Genomic DNA, 19,741 nt, shown 5'->3' with positions numbered 1-19,741 from the left:
CTTACAGTAGTTTTCCCTCTAAACAGCTGATGTAGCGAAGGTTTAGTACATCTAGATTATGTGAGCTTTAGAAATTGAAGAATGGTCTACAGTTTTAGTGGATATTGTGAAAATGTCTGGTAGTGAACGTGATGAACCACTACCAAAGAGACAAAGAGGGCTTAAAAACACAGACAGTTGAAATAGAAACATCATGCAATAGGTTATAAGGTAAGAGGCTGCTTAGAACTTTTACTTTGGAAAATAAATTCCTACTGTCAAGACAGGAGATGATTGTCTGTATAAATTAGATCGTTTCAGCAGACCAGTATTTTAGAATGTTTTGTTCTTTTGACTCTGAGGATACACAAGGCATTCTCAAAGCCAGCTATTGAGCTTAAGAGATTGATTCAAGAGAAGATGAACTCCTCTCAAATTCTATTCCCAGAAGTATTCCAGTTATGATTCTTTTGTGAAATGCAATGATTCTTTTGTAAGAAAACTGTCATCGCACTACATGGTACGATAAAAAAAAAAGGCTACATACCCTATGCAAACATTAACAATAAATAAATCGTCCCATGATATGCGTGGTAAACCTTGCAGTGGAGAACTTATAAAGATTATTTTCTGACCTTAGATCATAAAGAGTAGTCTTGTGTCATGTTTGTAACGTTTTGAGTTCTTCTTGTATTTTTTAGTTACGTTATTTTCTTATTTGAAAATGTGACCTCTATCAGTGAAACAGTTTACTAAACAATGTTTTCAACATTGCATTAAAGGTCTAAAATAACTTTCAGAGAATTCTGGAATTCAAAATCAGTGCAGAAAGGGAACATGTCTAAACTTTTAACCACCCGTTGTGTCAAATCAAAATGTTAAAAAATATATTGAATAATTTCGAGGGAAAAATTGTTCCGGAGCCGGGTATCGAACCCGGGACCTTTGGTTTAACGTACCACATAAAAATATATTATTGAGTGAAAACATACTCTAAGGGATCTCCTCTTCATAGCGAAATACAATAAAACCTACCAAAAAAGTTCATATTGTTTATAAAATAGTTTTATTCATTTTTCTCAAATACAAGATTTTGTCACATGTACCCTTTCTGTTCTAACCAATTCAATTGCTTCTGTAATTCCATGTTAGAAGGAAGGAAGGTAAATTTGAGTTTCCACAATTGATCATTAAAAAAAATATATAATATAGAATAGAATATCTAGAATATACTAATGATACATACAGTTTCAGAGAAAAATATCACAAATAAACATCACATTTGCAATACCATACTATACCAATCCAATCGCCAGAATTGTTGCCAGAGTACAAAATTAAAATGTATTTATTTATTCATATTTATATTTACCACGGCATGGCACGTCCTCAGGTTGTGGATAGAGGAAACGGGCTCCAGATATGGAGGGTAGCTGCAAATATATTAAATAAGCAGTTGCGGACAGCCAAAAAGGAGTGGTCCTCCAGCTTGAGGGTTGGGTGAAGGGCTAACAACCCATCAACGTAAAAAAGACCTTGTTGCGAAACTCCAATATAAACCTTACAATGGGACTGATTCTTTGGTGCGACCATGGCAAAGGAATAAGGTTATGAGATTTGGTAATGTAACTAGTCTTTATAGGACAGGGGAGGTAACATTAGTAGCAAAAGAACTAGCTAGATATAGAATAGATTTTGTGGGAGTACAGGAGGTTAAGTTAGATGGGAATGGCATATTACCAATAGGAGATTATTTCTTGTACTACAGGGAAGGAAACAATAATCACCAATTACAATCAGGATTCTTTATTCATAAAAGAATAAAATCAGCAGTAAAAGGGTCAAATTTATCACTGACAGGTTATCATATTTAGTACTTAATGATAGATGGTGCAATATCGTAGTTATAAATGCCCATGCCCCTATAGAAGAGAAAGAGACCACATAAAGGATAACTTCTATGAGGAATTGAAGACACTTTTGATCAGTAATCTACATATATACACGAACATTTTATTGGGAGATTTCAATGCTAAAGTAGGACGGGAGGATATTTTTAAACAGACTATTGGAAAAGAGAGTCTACATGGAACTAGTAATGATAATGGAGTTAGGTTAGTCAACTTTGACATAAAAAAATTTAACTGTGAAAAGTACAATATTTCATCATAAGGATATACATAAATATAGTTGGACTTCTCCAGATAGATTGACACACAACCAAATAAGATCACATCTTGATAGATAAACGAAGACATACTAGTATAATAGACATTCGATCCTTCAGAGGGGCAGACTGTGACTTTGACCATAATTTGGTAATTGGAGAATTAAAAAAAAATTATCAGTAACCAAGTGAGTAGAGCAATAAGTTAATATTAGGAGATTAAATATTCCGAAATTGAAAGATGATGAAACTAAGCAACATTATTAAGTCGAAATTTCAAATAGCTTTGCCACTTCAGGAAGTTCCGACGAAGTTGAAGAGGAATTAGATATTAATGGCATGTGGGAAAGTATCAGAGATAATATCAAAATTGCACCTAAGCAGAGCATAGGGTATTATAAAAGTAAGAAAAAGAAACCGTGGTTTAATGAAAATTGTTGCATGGTAGTTGAAAAAAGGAAACAGTCAAAACTGAAATTCATACAGGATCCAGTCCAGACGAATAGAGATAATTATTTCAATGAAAGACAGGAGGCAAGTCGTACACTTAGGAATAAAAAGAGAGATTACTTGAAGGAAAAACTCAATGAGGTAGAAACAAATAGTAAGAATAAAAACAATAGAGATTTATATAAGGGCATAAAGGAATTTAAGAAAGGATATCAGGCAAGAGTAAAAGTGATCAAGGATGAAAATGGGGACTTGCTTGCAGACTCTCATTCCATCCTGAACAGATGGAAAAATTATTTTGGGTAACTACTAAATGTACATAGGCCAAATAGAAATGACTGGGAGCCATTTATACCCGAACCCACACTTTCCAAAGTCGAAATTGCGATAAAAAATCTAAAAAAGTACTAGTCACAAGGTATCGAACAATTCCATTAGAACTAATACAAGAGGGTGGAAACACATTATCTAAAAAATTGTTTAAGCTTATACATGGTATTTTGGAAAAGGAAATTGTACGTGGCCAATGGAAGGAGTCCATAATTATACCCATCTTTAAGGAGGGGGAAAATAGTAACTGTAGTAACTTTCGAGGAATATCACTTTTATTGACATAATACAAAATCCTGTCCAATATTCTTTTGAGAAGATTAACTCCATAGTTAGATGAAATTATTGGGGATCATCAATGTGGTTTTAGGCATAACAGATCGACTATTGATCAGATTTTTTGTATTCAACAGATACTGGAGAAAAAATGGGAGATAAGGGCACAGTACATCAGTTATTCATAGATTTCAAAAAGCTATATGACTCTGTTAAGAGAGAAGTTTTATATAATATTCTTATTGAAATTGATATTCCCAAAAAACTAGTTCGATTAATTAAAATGTGTCTCAGTGAAACTTACAGCAGAGCCCATATAGGCCAATTTCTGTCTGATGCTTTTCTAATTCACTGCGGGCTAAAGCAAGAAGATGCACTATCACCTTTACTTTTTAACTTTGCTCTAGAATATGCCATTAGGAAAGTCTGGAAAACAGGGAAGGTTTGGAATTGAATGAGTTACATAAGCTGCTTGTTTATGCTGATCACATGAGTATGTGAAAACGCGAGAATTTTACTTGAAGCAAGTAAGGAGATAGGTTTGGAAGTAAATCCAGAGAAAACAAAGTATATGATTATGTCTCGTGACCAGAACATAATACGAAATGGAAATATAAAAATTGGAAATTTATCCTTTGAAAAAGTGGAAAAATTCAAGTTCTTTGAAGCAACAGTAAGAAATATAAATGACACTACAGAGGAAATTAAATGCAGAATAAATATGGGAAATGAATGTTATTATTCGCTGAGAAGTTTTTATTATCGAGTCTGCTCTCGAAAAAGCTGAAAGTTAGAATTTATAAAACAGTTACATTACCGGTTGTTCTGTATGGTTGTAAAAATTGGACTTTCACTTTGAGAGAACAGAGGTTAAAGGTGTTTGAGAATAAGGTGCTTAAGAAAATATTTGTGGCTAAGAGGGATGAGGTTACATGAGAAAGTTACACAACACAGAACTACACGCATTGTATTCTTCACCTCATCTAATTAAGATGTCTGAGATGTAGCATGTATGGGTGAATCTAGAAATGCATATAGTGTGTTTGTTGGGAGACCGAAGGGAAAAAGACCTTTGGGGAGACCAATGAATAGATGGGAGGATAATATTAAAATGGATTTGAGGGATATGATGATAGGGACTGGATTAATCTTGCTCGGATAAGGACCAAAGGTGGGCTTATGTGAGGACGGCAATGAACCTTCGGGTTCCTTAAAAGTCACTTGTAAGTATGTAACTTTCTCACACTAACTTACATTTTCATCTTTTTTGTTACTCTGAGCTTCTTGTGTATCTTGAGGTCCTGCCAACTGCAATACCTTCGAAAACACACCCAGTCTGGCGAAATGGTCAAGGAAAATTTCTTGAGCTTTCGTCATAAGATCTTGAATTATCTGTAGCACCACAAGATGTCCATCTTCATCTTCCTGCATCAGAAAAATTACGAACATTGTCAATAATATACAATTAATGAAGAAATGTGTTTGCTGAATGAAGAAATTGGAATACATAATCTTCAGTAGTAAAACTATAAATGATAACCTAAAAATGTCATTTATCATTCTTATGTACTTCTGTTTACCAAACTAAACTTTCACTTTTCCCTTATATAGATAGAAGAAACAAATCTATCCCTAAAAAACTTCAATTTTTATTAGTTTCAAGATCAGAATGTTCTGTTCACAGGATATTTGTTTTGAATGGATGAAATGAACATTTTTCTCTAAATTTATACCCTGTCAGAAATTTCTAGCACTACAAGGAGGGAAAATTTTTTAAACATTTTGTAACTTCTCTACTAACATCAAAGTTTTAAAGGTGAGGAGTTGTATTGATCTGTAACAGCTCAAGAGGGAAATCCAAGAGCATTCATCACTTTCATTTATGAAAATTTATTTGTTAAATTTCTGATCAAGGAGTTGCACACCAAATGCAAGAAATGAATGAGATGGCTCTAATACTGTGTGCTGTGAGACCAAACAATGCAAAGAGGTCGAATACAATCTGTGACCGCATTAAACAACTTTTACATGAATAGATAATATGGTGAGCTAAGGAAAACTGAATTATCAATCCATGGATAAGGAAAACAGAATTATTAATCCATGGTAACTATTATCAAAATCAGTATTCCTTAATAGAGTGTGCATCAATTCATTTAAGTGTCTTTCAATATCACAAGATCTGTGCAAGATTAAATCTCTGCATGCTTATGCTTTAGAATAAAATTTAGTGTGTTGTATTGACCAGACTCTATTTCTGTGCCTTGAAAATAAAGGCTTCCTTCACAACAATGAATAATCACTCTGAATCTGAAACGGAACATTGTTTGGTAACAAATAATGATCCATTAAGAATTCTTTCGTGAAAAAGAAAGAAAAAACTAAAAAATTCAGTATCATGCTCGCCCATCCACCAACTTCATCTCTCTATCCATGCATCCATCTCCTATTTTAGGGCTTGAGGACTGTTATGGTCTCAATCATCAGTTCATTTAGTATCCCAAACTTCTCTTTCCTTTAGGCTAGTAGTTCAGGAGCTGTTTAGGTATCCTGCCATTTTTTACAAACGAACATCGATATAACAATTTTCTGGGGACTAGGAAAATTGTACTGTTATATTTGGGTTATTATTCTATTTGGGGGTTATGCAATTTTATCCATATTTATACTCTGAAAGAGAACAATAGCAGAAAGAAGTGTAAAACAACATTATACATTATGAATTAACATTTACTTACCATTTGATTACTCTATTCAATGTACAAATTCATTTAACACACAAGATGTTTTCTTTTTAAAAATCAGTAATAGTATTCTGTCTTTTGGTTTTGAGGTTTTTTTAACCTCACCTTCACGTGGAACATCTCGTTTTTATTGAAGAGACAATACAGATAAAGTCACAATGATATCTCTATCTCACAGGAAGCTATCTACAGCCTATAAAGCAACAGTTATGTTATTAAACTGCTTAATAATAGGACTGTAACCTGTCCTGATGAAACTTAATTACATTCAAGTCTTAAAAATATGTTTATCTGTCTGCTAGTAATGTTGACAACTTCACATAACATTTTCTTTGGACTAAAATTATCATCTAGATTGCTGCACGAAAGTGTCAGTACACTTCATTAACATGTAATCAACTGCAGCAGCTCCTCTGAGTAGGCTTGTGTAGTTGTGTACCCCAATACATTGGAACAATTTTAACGCCTTTTTGTTTCCACACGAGTACTGTCACTGAGCTCAGTCTAAACCTCTCCTCGAACTGTGCAGTGCACACTGTTAGATCTCCACGGCACATAATTTTTTTAAAAAGCTATCCACACTAATGATAAGTTTGCAAAATTTAAGCTTGAATAAAATGTTATTGAAGAAAATGTAAATAGACCCCAGCCACACTCACAAAGCTACTACAACACATTGTGTGCATGACCTTGGTTTGCATACCACGTGACAAGAGTGAAAGTTCACAGAAGAAGGCAATTCAATCATTCTCTTCAAGTATGCACTACGGTTTGTTAATGCAACATTCCAAGTGAGTTTACACACCTTTAAAGTTAATATGAGCAGATAATTGTTTATATTTGTTATCTGCTGTGAAGAACTCTTGTATGTGCAGCTTGAAGAGGATTTTCGACAAGAGCTCATTAACAGTTCCATTATCAGTATTTATGAATATAATGGATTGCCTCGTCCAACATCTTCGAAATACTTTGATTTACCAATCACGGGGCTCCTGGAGGTTTGGGTGGATGATGTATTTTTCTGCCATTGAGATTTTTTGAACGAAAATATGCTAAACAGATCACAATGTAGTCTGTCTCACGAACTATTACCTAAATGTGGCCCCCAAGTAAGCATAAGGACAAATCACTATTCTAAATGCTTGGTTTTGTCAGCACTTTGAGACCCTTCCTGTACTGACGATAGTGCACAAACATCAGTTAACTCTTGCGAACTTTGTCCTATAACTGTCGAAGCTTGAAATCTTTTAAATTTAAGTCAAAAAATTACTTTATGACGACTTGCCAAACTAACTTACTGTTATGACAAATGTTGTATGTCTCCACATATTATTTATATTTAGATATTATAATGATATTTACCTTATTAGCTTTTTTTCATCTTTTGTTACATATTTTTTTCTTATATCATGTGAGTACTATTATAGTGTTACTTATTATCATAATTTTCTCTTTTAGGTGTTTGTATCTAAAAATTGAGTATCATATGTTCTATACTTCGCTATATTTCCACTATTACTTACTTACTGGCTTTTAAGGAACCCGGAGATTCATTGCCGCCCTCACATAAGCCCGCCATTGGTCCCTATCCTGAGCAAGATTAATCCATTCTCTATCATCATATCCCACCTCCCTTAAATCCATTTTTATATTATCTTCCCATCTACGTCTCGGCCTCCCTAGAGGTCTTTTTCCCTCCGGCCTCCCAACTAACACTCTATATGTATTTCTGGATTCGCCCATACGTGCTACATGCCCTGCCCATCTCAAACATCTGGATTTAATGTTCCTAATTATGTCAGGTGAAGAATACAATGCGTGCAGTTCTGTGTTATGTAACTTTCTCCATTCTCCTGTAACTTCATCCCTCTTAGCCCCAAATATTTTCCTAATCACCTTATTCTCGAATATCCTTAACCTCTGTTCCTTTCTCAAAAGTGAGAGTCCAAGTTTCACAACCATAAAGAACAACCAGTAATATAATTGTTTTATAAATTCTAACTTTCAGATTTTTTGACAGCAGACTGGATGATAAAAGCTTCTCAACCGAATAATAACAGGCATTTCCCATATTTATTCTGTGTTTAACTTCCTCCCGAGTATCATTTATATTTGTTACTGTTGCTCCAAGATATTTGAACTTCTCCACCTCTTCGAAAGATAAATTTCCAATTTTTATATTGCCATTTCGCACAATATTCCCGTCACGAGACATAATCATATACTTTCTCTTTTCGGAATTTACTTCCAAACCTATTTCTTTACTTGCTTCCAGTAAAATCCTCGGTTTTCCCTAATCGTTTGTGGATTTTCCCCTAACATATTCACGTCATCCGCATAGACAAGCAGCTGATGTAACCCGTTCAATTCCAAACCCTCTCTGTTATCCTGGACTTTCCTAATGGCATACTCTAGAGGAAAGTTAAAAATTAAAGGTGATAGTGCATCTCCTTGCTTTAGCCCACATTATTATTATTATTATTATTATTATTATTATTATTATTATTATTATTATTATTATTGTCGCATATTCCTATACACTGTCAATGTCTCAAGCATTTTAAATCAGTATTTACATATTTTGTTTTTTTTTTTTTCTTCTTTCTACATGCTATGTATGTGTTTCATTTCTACTGACTGACTGTTTCCATTACATTATGATTATTTAATTTTTTGTATACTACATTTTTTATGTATTTGTAATGTTTTTTTGTATTGTAGTTTTATGCCTGGTTGAGCGTTAGAGAGGCTAAATAAAACCATTATTATTATTATTATTATTATTATTATTATTATTATTATTATTATTATTATTACTACTTTTATGAAAGCTTTCAGATATGCATGGGTCATTCCACGAAAATATCAACCTACATATCCATTTTCGAAACTATTCAAACTGCATCATGTGATATATCTCAAACTCTCTACTTTTCAGATATGAATATGGTTTTTACATGGGAAAATGGATATTGAAGTAAATTTGAAGAATTGTAGTGGAAGTAATTTATATTGCGAAAGTTGAAAAACATTCATTAAGTTTAACTGATCATATTACAATACTTAGGAATTATGATTTAATAACAAGATCAAATTTACAAGGAACTTTTAGGCTTTCCTTGTCATTAGAGTGCTCATTTGATTCCAAAATCTTATGGACTGCAATTTCAGTAGTTGATATCTAAAGGTTACTCTAGTACGTCAAGTCAGAACGAAATTGACGTTTTTTCTCTATAGAAAAGTTAACCGTTGATTTTTTTTTTCTTTAATCTTTACTTCCTCTTAGCTAATGTAATTTGTCATCAAAAATTATATAAGAGTCATTCCAAGTCAAATTGAATAAAATCAGGCGATAAATTACCCAAGGGTCCTCGATTTTTTTTTTTTAACTCTATCAATGTATTCTAATGGCTAAATTATAATGTTTGTATAGTTTTGTTTGTCAAAGTATATGATTATGTCTTATGATCAGAATATTGTACGAAATTCAAACATAAAAATTGGAGATTTATCCTTCGAAGAGATTGAAAAATTCAAATATCTTGGAGCAACAGTAACAAATATAAATGACTCTCGGGAGGAAATTAAAAGCAGAATAAATGTAGGAAATGCCCGTTATTATTCGGTTGAGAAGCTTTTGTCATCTAGTCTGCTGTCAAAAAATCTAAGAGAATTTATAAAATAATTATTTACCGGTTGTTCTGTATGGTTCTGAAACTTGAACTTTCACTTTGAGAGAGGAACAGAGATTAAGGGTGTTTGAGAATAAGGTTCTTAGGAAAATATTTGGGGCTAAGAGGGATGAAGTTATAGGAGAATGGAGAAAGTTACACAACGCAGAACTCCACGCATTGTTTTCTTCATCTAACATAATTAGGAACACTAAATCCAGACATCTGAGATGGGCAGAGCATGTAGCACGTATGGGCAAATCCAGAAATGCATATAGTGTTAGTTGGGAGACCGGAGGCACAAAGACCTTTGGGGAGGCCGAGACGTAGATGGGAGGATAATATTAAAATGGATTTGAGGGAGGTAGGATATGATGATAGAGACTGGATTAATCTTACACAGGATAGGGACCAATGGCAGGCTTATGTGATGGCGGCAATGAATCTGCGGGTTCCTTAAAACCATTAGTTTTGTTTGTCAGAGAAATGGATATTTTCGTATCAATTGATTATCGAAGTTTTCAAAATTTCACGCACACTACTTTATACAACTAAGCATAGTATCTCAGGTTATATTTATCATAGAGAATTGTTGTATATGTCAATTTGAAAGTAAAAGTAAGCATTTTTTTTTTTTCTAAAATTTTCTTTCTCGAATTTAAAATGTAATGTGAAGCATTTTTATGCATGATATTTTAACCTCACCCGATGCTTTAAAATTCTAGAAAAAGTACCATGTAATTGCCTCATATTACGTATTACATAACACTACGAAATTACAATATAGAATTGTTATTAGTTCTATTAGAATTAAATTACTTAGATTGGATGTGAAGGCTGCCAGATGCACATCACTTGCTCAACCCGAGTCCTGAGCCGAAGGATACATAATGGGTAGTTAATACTTTTAATTAAATATTACGAAGTTTATTCGCACAAACACAAATTATTCAGGAAATTCATTACAAATAGAATAAAAAAAATCACAATAGAGAAGAACGTAAGACACTACTCTGTATAAATATGAACATGTTTCCTTCCATTTCCAAAAGATTACTGTTTGGTTAGGAGCTCTGTTTTCGATAGTGGGATAAAGGAATGAAACTTTAAACTGGCATGTACTCGTTTATTTTCTCATATCTAGAGTTCAGAATTTCATGTTCTTTGTGTTGATTCTCGGTAAAAAAATTTGAAATGTTTTTAATATTCTTCTGAGTCCAGATAATTAGTTCTTTAGGAGACTGGCCTTTGCCAGTAAGTCTTTTAATGGCACTCCAATGGTCCAATTCCATGAGAGATAGCGAAAATGTGCCATTCTGTGCCAATACTGAAATCCTCTTCATGGAAACATAGGTTTGCAAATTCTTTGTTTTTATATTGCACAATGGCTCCATTGAAAAAGTAAATTATATGTTTAATTTTTGCTATTTCCTTTCTCACAAATTTTATTAATTCAGTTTGAAAAAGATGGACAGTGTTTGTGTCATGCTTTAGATTCTCTAATATTACTACAGAACTCCTGTGTTCTGTAACATTATTTTCTTTGTAGTATATGTATAACGAAAGGGTGGATTGTGGCTTGCCCATTATTCCAATGAACCCCATGAACAGGATCTTGTGTCACAAAAGCATAATTTTCAGAGAAATCACCAATTACAATGCATTCTCCTGACTCCAAATGCTCTTTTCGTTCTTTCAGAAAAGATTGCTGTTGAGCTATAAATGTATGAAGCAACAAAACTAACAATTTAGTAGATAATTTATCTAAAAATCCTCAACAGATGACTGTAATATTTACAAGTCTGTATGGTCGACTGTCACCCATTGTTCATAAGTGATCTGTTCTATATCTTTCACATCAAACACTTCAAGATATTTAATCAGTTTATTAGTACCAGCTTCTATTTGCATCACTTGTTATTTATTTCATTAAGTAAGCATATTCTGTAAAAACCAGTGAAGTGAGATTTAAATTGGACGAGATATTCTCCACGAACAACACATTACATTAAAGTCTGCGGTTTCTTAGTTCCAATTCTTTATTCCCTTCGAATCCTTCGAATTTCCAAGAAGATGGTCATATATACTTCAAGGCCTTTGTGTAATCATAAAGTTGAAGTTCTAAAAACGTTTTAGGAAACCCTCCTCTATCCTTCCTTTTGTTGCAGGCCATGAACATCAAGTACTTTGTTGATTGAGCGATAAGCCTTACTTCGGAGTGCAGAGTGGTGCATCTTAGATAAGCATTTATTTCATATACTTCTAAAAGGAATTCCATTTTAAAACTTGGGTAGCCATTAGAAGAAATACCGAGGAAAATGCTAGTATTTCTTTCAGATTTTTAACATATTATTGTATTTTCAAAATAATGTTAAAAACATCAAGAATTTGTTTTCTTTTAAATTCAATTGAGTTTGATATTATATAGCGTGAAAAGCCTCTTTTTCAGCTTCAAAATGATCTAGAGTTAAATCTGTATGACATACAGATTAAAAGAAAGAAGTATATACTCATAAAATACCTTAACCGGCCAATTTCTATAAAGCTGATTGCAAAAGGACTTGCAAGAAATAATGTTAGATTAACATTGATATCCTGTAGCTACTTACTTTGATGTACGAAATGTATTTAAAAAAAAGTTTGAACCTTTTATACAAATGTAGTGTTATTTAAGAGTTCGATTTCATGTAAGTGAAGCGATTTTTTCGATTTTATTCCTTTAAGGGTACTCTTTGTGAATTGAAAGAGTATCCTGTCAGGAACGAAAATTCTGCATTGATTTTCGAGACAGAGTGTGTCGTATTTGCGTATTTAGTTAAATGAAGTAATATAAATAGGACCATATTAATGCTGCAATAATATCACATGTCTCACCTTCCCTTATCCACCACTTTTTCATTCAAGGCATATGAGTATATATCGTACAGTGTTCAAGTAAATAAGGCAGGATTAATAGTGCACTGGCTTGTTTCCAACATGTCATTATCTAAACCAATACACAAATCCAAATAAACTTACATTTAAAGAGGAATGGGAGGAGAAATACCTTTGTTGTGAGTTAATTACTCATCCATTGTGAAAAATGTGTAATATTTAAACTGAATATGAAATAACAGAAAAAGAAATTCAATTAAAGAAAAATGGAAAAAAAAAAAAAAAGAACCAATATACAATACATTAAAATAAATTAAACTGATCTTTGCCTCAGTTTAGTCCAGTGTCTGTCTCAGAGTACTGAAACATTCAAAATTTTTTGCGTAAATATAACTTACTCTGTGTCAATACATACGTTAATTTGGAAGAATACCTCTAAAACAGAAAAGGTGGCAAGAACTGGTATCTTAAGTGAGATTATGAATATATTGAAACAAGTTGCTACCCAAATTCATTCATTGATTTGTGACAAAGCAATAGTTGTTACAATTAAGAACAATTCATAATTGTATTGATAGTGAAAACGTGGTGCTGGAGGTAGATTTCGCAGAAAATTACAGAGTCCAATACCAAGATGAGGTGCAAAGTGTGCACTGGTGTCAGGATCAAATTTCAATTTTCACGACTGTAGTGTGGTTAAATGATGGAAAGTAAATTACGCCATTTATCTCATGACAAGTTTGCAGTGTCTTTGTTCAGTGACTATACAATCACAGATCTTCGACTCAAAATAACAGAGAAACATTAAAAATTATTTTCATTTTTCTCTGATGGAGCTACCTCACAATTCAAACAGCAGTTTAATTTTATATACGAATGTACGAGTATTTGATAACCATAAACTAGGTACATTGTTGACTGCATATAAAGCTTTTTTAGTAGTCATCACAAGGGTGCTGTAGGCAGAGTGAGGGATGAGGAGTATGGTGAAGAGGCTTAAAAACAACTACTGTTGTTCTGAAGGAGCATGCGCTAGACTTGCGTCATCAGAAACCAAAGGGATAAATATTATGCTTATCTCTGAGGAAGAGGTCAAAAGTAATGCTACTGACATGTCTTAGCTGTCAGTGGAAAAATATGAGACGAATACCTTCGACACATGAACTACATTATATTGAGCCTATAGGAAGAGGTCATTTTAGTTGCTTATTTAACAACGCTGCATCAACTACTAAGTTATTTAGCGTCAATAGAATTGGTAATAGCAAGATGGTATCTGGCGAGATGAGGCCGAGGATTCGTCATAGATTACCTGACATTGGCCAAGTAAGGTTAGGGAAAACTTCTGAAAAAACCCAATCATGTAACCAGCCCAAACAAGAATATAACCCACGCCCGAATGCAGGTCAGAATCAGAAGGAAAGTGCTTCTGCCAACTGAGCTACGCCGATGGTCATAGACGAAGATGGTGTTGTACTGTATAAACGCATCTCTCAATGCAAAAACATGAATATCTGGCATTTGAAGTAATGTTAAGTAGGTTAATATTTGAAAAATGAACTTAAAACAAGTATAGTTATATTTTATATAAAATAAGTCATAGCAGTTAAAGTGAATTCGTAGTACTGAAATTTGAAAATAATACACTACCTATATAAATTAATAATTACTGTATGATGGAGTTGAACTACAGTACTGAAAGTAATTGAGGGGGTTAGAAATAAAGGGATGCAAGTGACATTTCTAACAACATGAGTTAAGTGCATTCAGGATAAGCTAAAGCATCTAAAATTTTAGTGGCAAAGGGATACCCATATCTTTTAACCACATCAGGCATTAAAATTTAAATTAAAAATCTCACCGAGAGAGAGAGAGAGAGAGAGAGAGAGAGAGAGGAGAGAGGAATTGGTGGGGAAGGGAGGTGAGAGGGTGAGAGAGAGAGAGAGAGAGAGAGCGAGAGAAAGTGGTAGATTTGGAGACATAATGAAACTGAACTCTCTTTGAAGCACGGGAATTGCCATAGGAATTGTAATGCAGTTTGTTTTATTATTAAGATTTATGTAAATTTTGAGAGGAATTATAAAAATATGGCTTCCGATAAAGTAACAAATGAAATTAAAAGGCTCTTTTCTGTTCAATTTAATGTAATGATCATGGTAAGTTTTTATTGGCGAAAGTTTTTAAAATATACAATGAAACATAAATAAATTATCGCATTTCTAGTTAAAAATGTGATAAAATTTTGTGATTATTCTTTTCATTGTGTAATGTCATATACAATAGGCCATTAAAGAGAATAATAGTATTCCCAAATAATTTGTCTTCCTATTCTTTTGTGACTAACATCTTCAAAACTAATACACTGTATTTCTTTAAAATAACTAAAATTTGTCTCCTTTTCTTCGTTTCAATTATGTTAACTAAGATTTTTCGCAAAAAGTCGATTTCGCGAAAATTTTCGACAAATTTACTGTCGAAAATCGGCCACATTTATGATAAAACCTGCATATACTTCTTGGTGCATCTCTCAGTCACATTTCACGTTTTACGCTAATTAAAAAAAAAAAAACTGGCCCTGGCAATGACACAATAATCAATTTTATTTTGAAGTATGTAAATAAGTGGGAATAACTGGACCACATTCTGCAGAAAGGAAATTTAATGCCTCAATAATTAATTCCAAGGATCCATCCACATTCTGCAGAAAGGAACATATTTAATGTCTCAATAATTAAATAATTCCAAGGATTCATATTTTGAACAATATACTTTGTATAATACACTTTCGGTTACAGCAATAAGTATGTAGTTATATTTACTTGTGAATTTATCACTCATATTTAACTTTGAAGTGCATTTTTCTCAGTTTAGATATAACGTGGGTTGGTTCCTATTATTCAGTTGAGAAGCTTTTGTCATCCAGTTTGCTCTCAAAAAAGCTGAAAGTTAGAATTTATAAAACAGTTATATTACCAGTTGTTCTGTATGATTGTGAAACTTGGACTCTCACTTTTGAGAAAGGAACAGAGATTAAGGATATTCGAGAATAAGGTAATTAGGAAAATATTTGGGGCTAAGAGGGATGAAGTTACAGGAGAACGGAGAAAGTTACACAACACAGAACTGCACGCATTGTATTCTTCACCTAATATAATTAGGAACGTTAAATCCAGACGTTTGAGATGGGCAGGGCAGGGCATGTAACAAGTATGGGTGAATTAAGAAAATGCATAGGTGTGTTAATTGGGAGACCTGAAGGAAAAAGACCTTTGGGGAGACCGAGACGCAGATGGATTTGAGGGAAGTAGGATATGACGATAGGGACTGGATTAATCTTGCTCAGTATAGGGACCGAATGTGAGTTTATTGAGAGTGGCTATAATCTCCAGGTTCTTTAAAAGTCATTTGTAAATAAGTAATTTCCTATATTTTAGGAATGTTGTACAAAATTGTGGAAACTGAACTGAAACTTGTCTAATTCGATTCTTTTAAGGGTCCCTTCAACTTCGAATTAACAAAGTTAGACTGCAATAATATGAGAATATTGGAATTATGTAATACACAAAAGCCCCTTCACTCGAAACTGTTCCAACTACATTATTCTTCCCTTATGTAACAAAAACCGTTCAATGATTGAATATAATATCATGTCCGTATTTCTGAATGATTTTTTTCAGATAAATTAATAAGTAGTTTCAATGGCATTCCTTTCATTAGGTCATGACATTTTTCCTCTTGCTTTTTCTTGCCAACATGCTTTAGATTTTTCTGTGTTGTTGAAGAAGATATTCATTCATGGTTACATTGTGGCTATAGACAGTGTACAATTTCGTTATCGAAAGTACAAGATTTTATAAGTAATACTCTAGTCTTCTTCCACTACTAAGAAAAATTATATACAGATATACTTTATTTGAAGTTATATGTTTTAAAATACTCGTAATTATGTATCATTAATTTTTCTAATCAGACTTTCATTTTGTTATTATTGTTTCTATTGTTTCTTCCCATCAGTTCAGATGTTTCTGCATTGACCTTTATTTCTTCTTGGCTGAATCCGCATGTAAACAAATACTGTCTTACAGCCCTTTTTATTGTTATGGAGCAGAGAGTACAAAGTGAATTAGTTCGCATTCTAAAAATTTATGTTTTCCCATGACCTTTGAGCGACTTGGTTTACTATAATGTATTATACAGAATAACACTTTTTGAAAGCCACCGGCATGGCTTAGTCAGTTACGGTGCTTGCCTGCCAGTCTGAAGTTGCGCTCAGGTATGGGTTCGATTCCTGCTTGGGCTGATTATCTAGTTGGGTTTTTCCGAGGTTTTCCCCAACCGTAAGGTGAATGCCAGGTAATCTATGGCAAATCCTCGGCCTCATCTCGCCAAATACTCTCATCGGTGCTAAATAACCCAACTTAAAAAAAAAAAACTTTTTGGAAGACACTTTAGTGGCCAGGTTGCACTACTGGTGCAATTTACATTGCAATATGATGCATGAACAAACTTATTCCACATACTCTGGTTAATATTAAATCACACTGCATAACTACCCTACTTTGTAATTTAAAAAATTAGACCAATACCAGTAACGCACAGAAATACATCAACAGTGAAATCAAGCATCCATTTTGTATTACTCCATAATGTTCTCAGAAGACAAACTGTTAAAAGTTTACTGTAGCTAGTCAGTGACCAACACAACCATTAATGCCATCCACATACTTAAATGATAACTTAAGTCAATCGCAAAAGAATACTGCAAGAACAAAATAATTCAACTGTCTAGAAAACAGACAATGTTATTCACACACAAACGACAACATGCCTCTTAGTGGCAAATATAGAACAAAACACAAACAAAACGTTAGTATAACAGAGTTACTTCAGTAATCAAAATCGAATGGTAATTACAATAGTGTAAAACAATAAGAAACACATGACAAAAAATAACAATTACTTCCACAAAACCATTTCCCTTCAACATATCCTTCTGGTTACAATTAGTAATGCAATCAACAATCAGAAATAGTGACATTAAGAAATGACAGATCTAAACATACACTTTCTCTTACCCTTTAATAATATGAATCAGAATGTGCTTTGTGGACTGTATTAGAAAGTAAAATGTGGGTGTACAAGATAAATAAGTAAATCACTGTTTAACTTTGGTAACGTTTCCATAACAGACCATTTGTTTTCCAAGACTTAATTTATTTTCCTTTCATGTTTTCAGCAGACTGTGAACCAACACTACTGCTATAGCTAAGAAAGGGTGACTTCTGACGTTTCTAGTGAAGCTCGTTGAAGACAGAGAGTCACAGCACAGCACTGCATCTAGCAACATTCCACCTCCCCTCATCACAAAGACAGATAGCAATGAGGTAGAGATTTTATGTTTAATACTAATAAGCATAGAAGTGGTTACAATATGACAACCAAGTAACAATCTAAGTGGCAATGGCATCTTCACTTGCTTTGTAGTGCCGGAAAAGTGAGTGATGATTTCGGTTTCTATTGACAGAACAAGTGGCTAGCTGCTGGAAGGAATTTCAAAAACATACATTACAAAACTATCAGAAAACAGTTCTTTCGACAGTTTTAAATACATAAAAACTGTTGAATTCCTAGTCATGCAGTTTGCATAATGCAACATTTCTGCTTCAGATGATACAAAGCAAAGAAAATAGTATGATGAAAGATGAGTGGAACAGAGAAAAATTCTCTCCGGCACTGGGATTTGAACCCGGGTTTTCAGCTCTACATGCTGACGCTCTATCCACTAAACCACATCGGATTCCCATCCCGATGTCGAATCGAATCCTCTCAGTTTAAGTTCCACTTCTTGGGTTCCCTCTAGTGGCTTACCCTCATGCACTGCGTCATAGATGTATGACAGTGGGACAATGTCCACATGTGTGCAGAGGTGCACTCGTTATGAGTGACTAAATGGCCGGGATCCGACGGAATAAGCGCCATCTTAAATCACTGCAGAATATCTGCACGGAAATATCATGTGTACTTCGGTACATCATAACAATATATAACAATAAAGAAAATAATACTGAATATAAAGGACATAAATACCACTTCAGTTTATCATAAAATGAGCTCGGAATTGAGATAGTAGATGTTCACTACTGTAAAACTTCAATGAACTTCCATAATGAGGTTGAATTCTATTATTCATATAAAAAATTAGTACATTTTAAAATAAAAAAATATCGTAGTAGTAAATAATACTACACCCTAGAGAATTCTAGAATGCTTCTACCAGAGATGCATAGTAAACATGTGATATCATCTCTTCTTGCTTCGACCAATAGCACATTCCAGTATAAGACATTTGTGTGTGTTGATCAGGAGCATGTTCCTAATATTACAGGTATAATTATACTGTATTGCATACAAGGGTTGTACTAAATTTATGATTGTTCTTTTCTTTACGAATGTTCTTCCCTTTCATGGTGTATTTTTCTCAGAAAATCAGTTCTGGCTGCAACATTCTGCATTCATTCCATTCTCTGTGAAAACTGTGAGGAATGTATTATTGTTCTGAATAGTATATCTAACAAGGTCTCTTGGTATACCATTGAAACTAAGAGAAAGAAGCTAGCCTTGCTAATGGTCCCACAATAATACGAGTAATAAGTGAAAAGATGGCTGACTACTGTGTTTCGTTTCAACAATGTACTATCATAGAATTTCTCGTGAAAGAGAACATTTCACCTTTGGAATATCACATATGATTACACAAAGCTTACAGATTGTCTTGTTCAAGTCCCGTTAGTGTTGCAAGATGGTGTAGCATTTTAAAGTTGCCAATATGGAAACTATTGATCAACCTTACTTTGGTCATCCATCAACAGCTTCGATGGAAGACAACAAAAAGAGGATCGAGAAATGGACATCAAGTTTGGCATAAATCATAATGCCATCCAAACTCTGTTGGAGAAGTTGTGTGAGGAACAAAAATTACAGCATTTTCCAATAGTTGCTTCAGTGGTACAGTGAACAAGATGATGACTATCTCTTGACTTAAGCATAGTGTCTTTTAATAGAAGTTTATTTCATCATTTCAATCCCAAAACCAAATGCCAACGCGTGAAATGGCATCACCCACAATTGCTGACAAAGAAGAAACCAAGGACAATGCCTTCAGATTCAAAGGTTACGGGCACAGACTTCTGGAATGCTAGAGGTTTAGTGTTGATTCACTTCCTGGCTCACAAGTAAACTGTTAATACAGA

The 19,741-nt window shown here is 33.6% G+C and overlaps 1 protein-coding gene across 19 annotated transcripts in view; it reads right to left on the bottom strand.

Moving 5' to 3' along the window:
- The window catches only part of Ufd4 (ubiquitin fusion-degradation 4-like), a 465,356-nt gene that overhangs the window by 225,135 nt on the left and 220,480 nt on the right, over window positions 1-19,741 (bottom strand). For all 19 annotated transcript variants that reach the window (XM_069848281.1, XM_069848285.1, XM_069848292.1 and 16 more), the window contains one exon: window positions 4,457-4,627. In XM_069848281.1, coding sequence (XP_069704382.1) covers window positions 4,457-4,627 — 171 coding nt within the window. The remainder of the gene's footprint in view (window positions 1-4,456; window positions 4,628-19,741) is intronic.

The sequence above is a fragment of the Periplaneta americana genome, chromosome 15 (genome assembly GCF_040183065.1).
Source record: "Periplaneta americana isolate PAMFEO1 chromosome 15, P.americana_PAMFEO1_priV1, whole genome shotgun sequence".
NCBI classification, from domain to species: domain Eukaryota; kingdom Metazoa; phylum Arthropoda; class Insecta; order Blattodea; family Blattidae; genus Periplaneta; species Periplaneta americana.
This window is presented reverse-complemented; position numbering and strand designations above follow the sequence as displayed.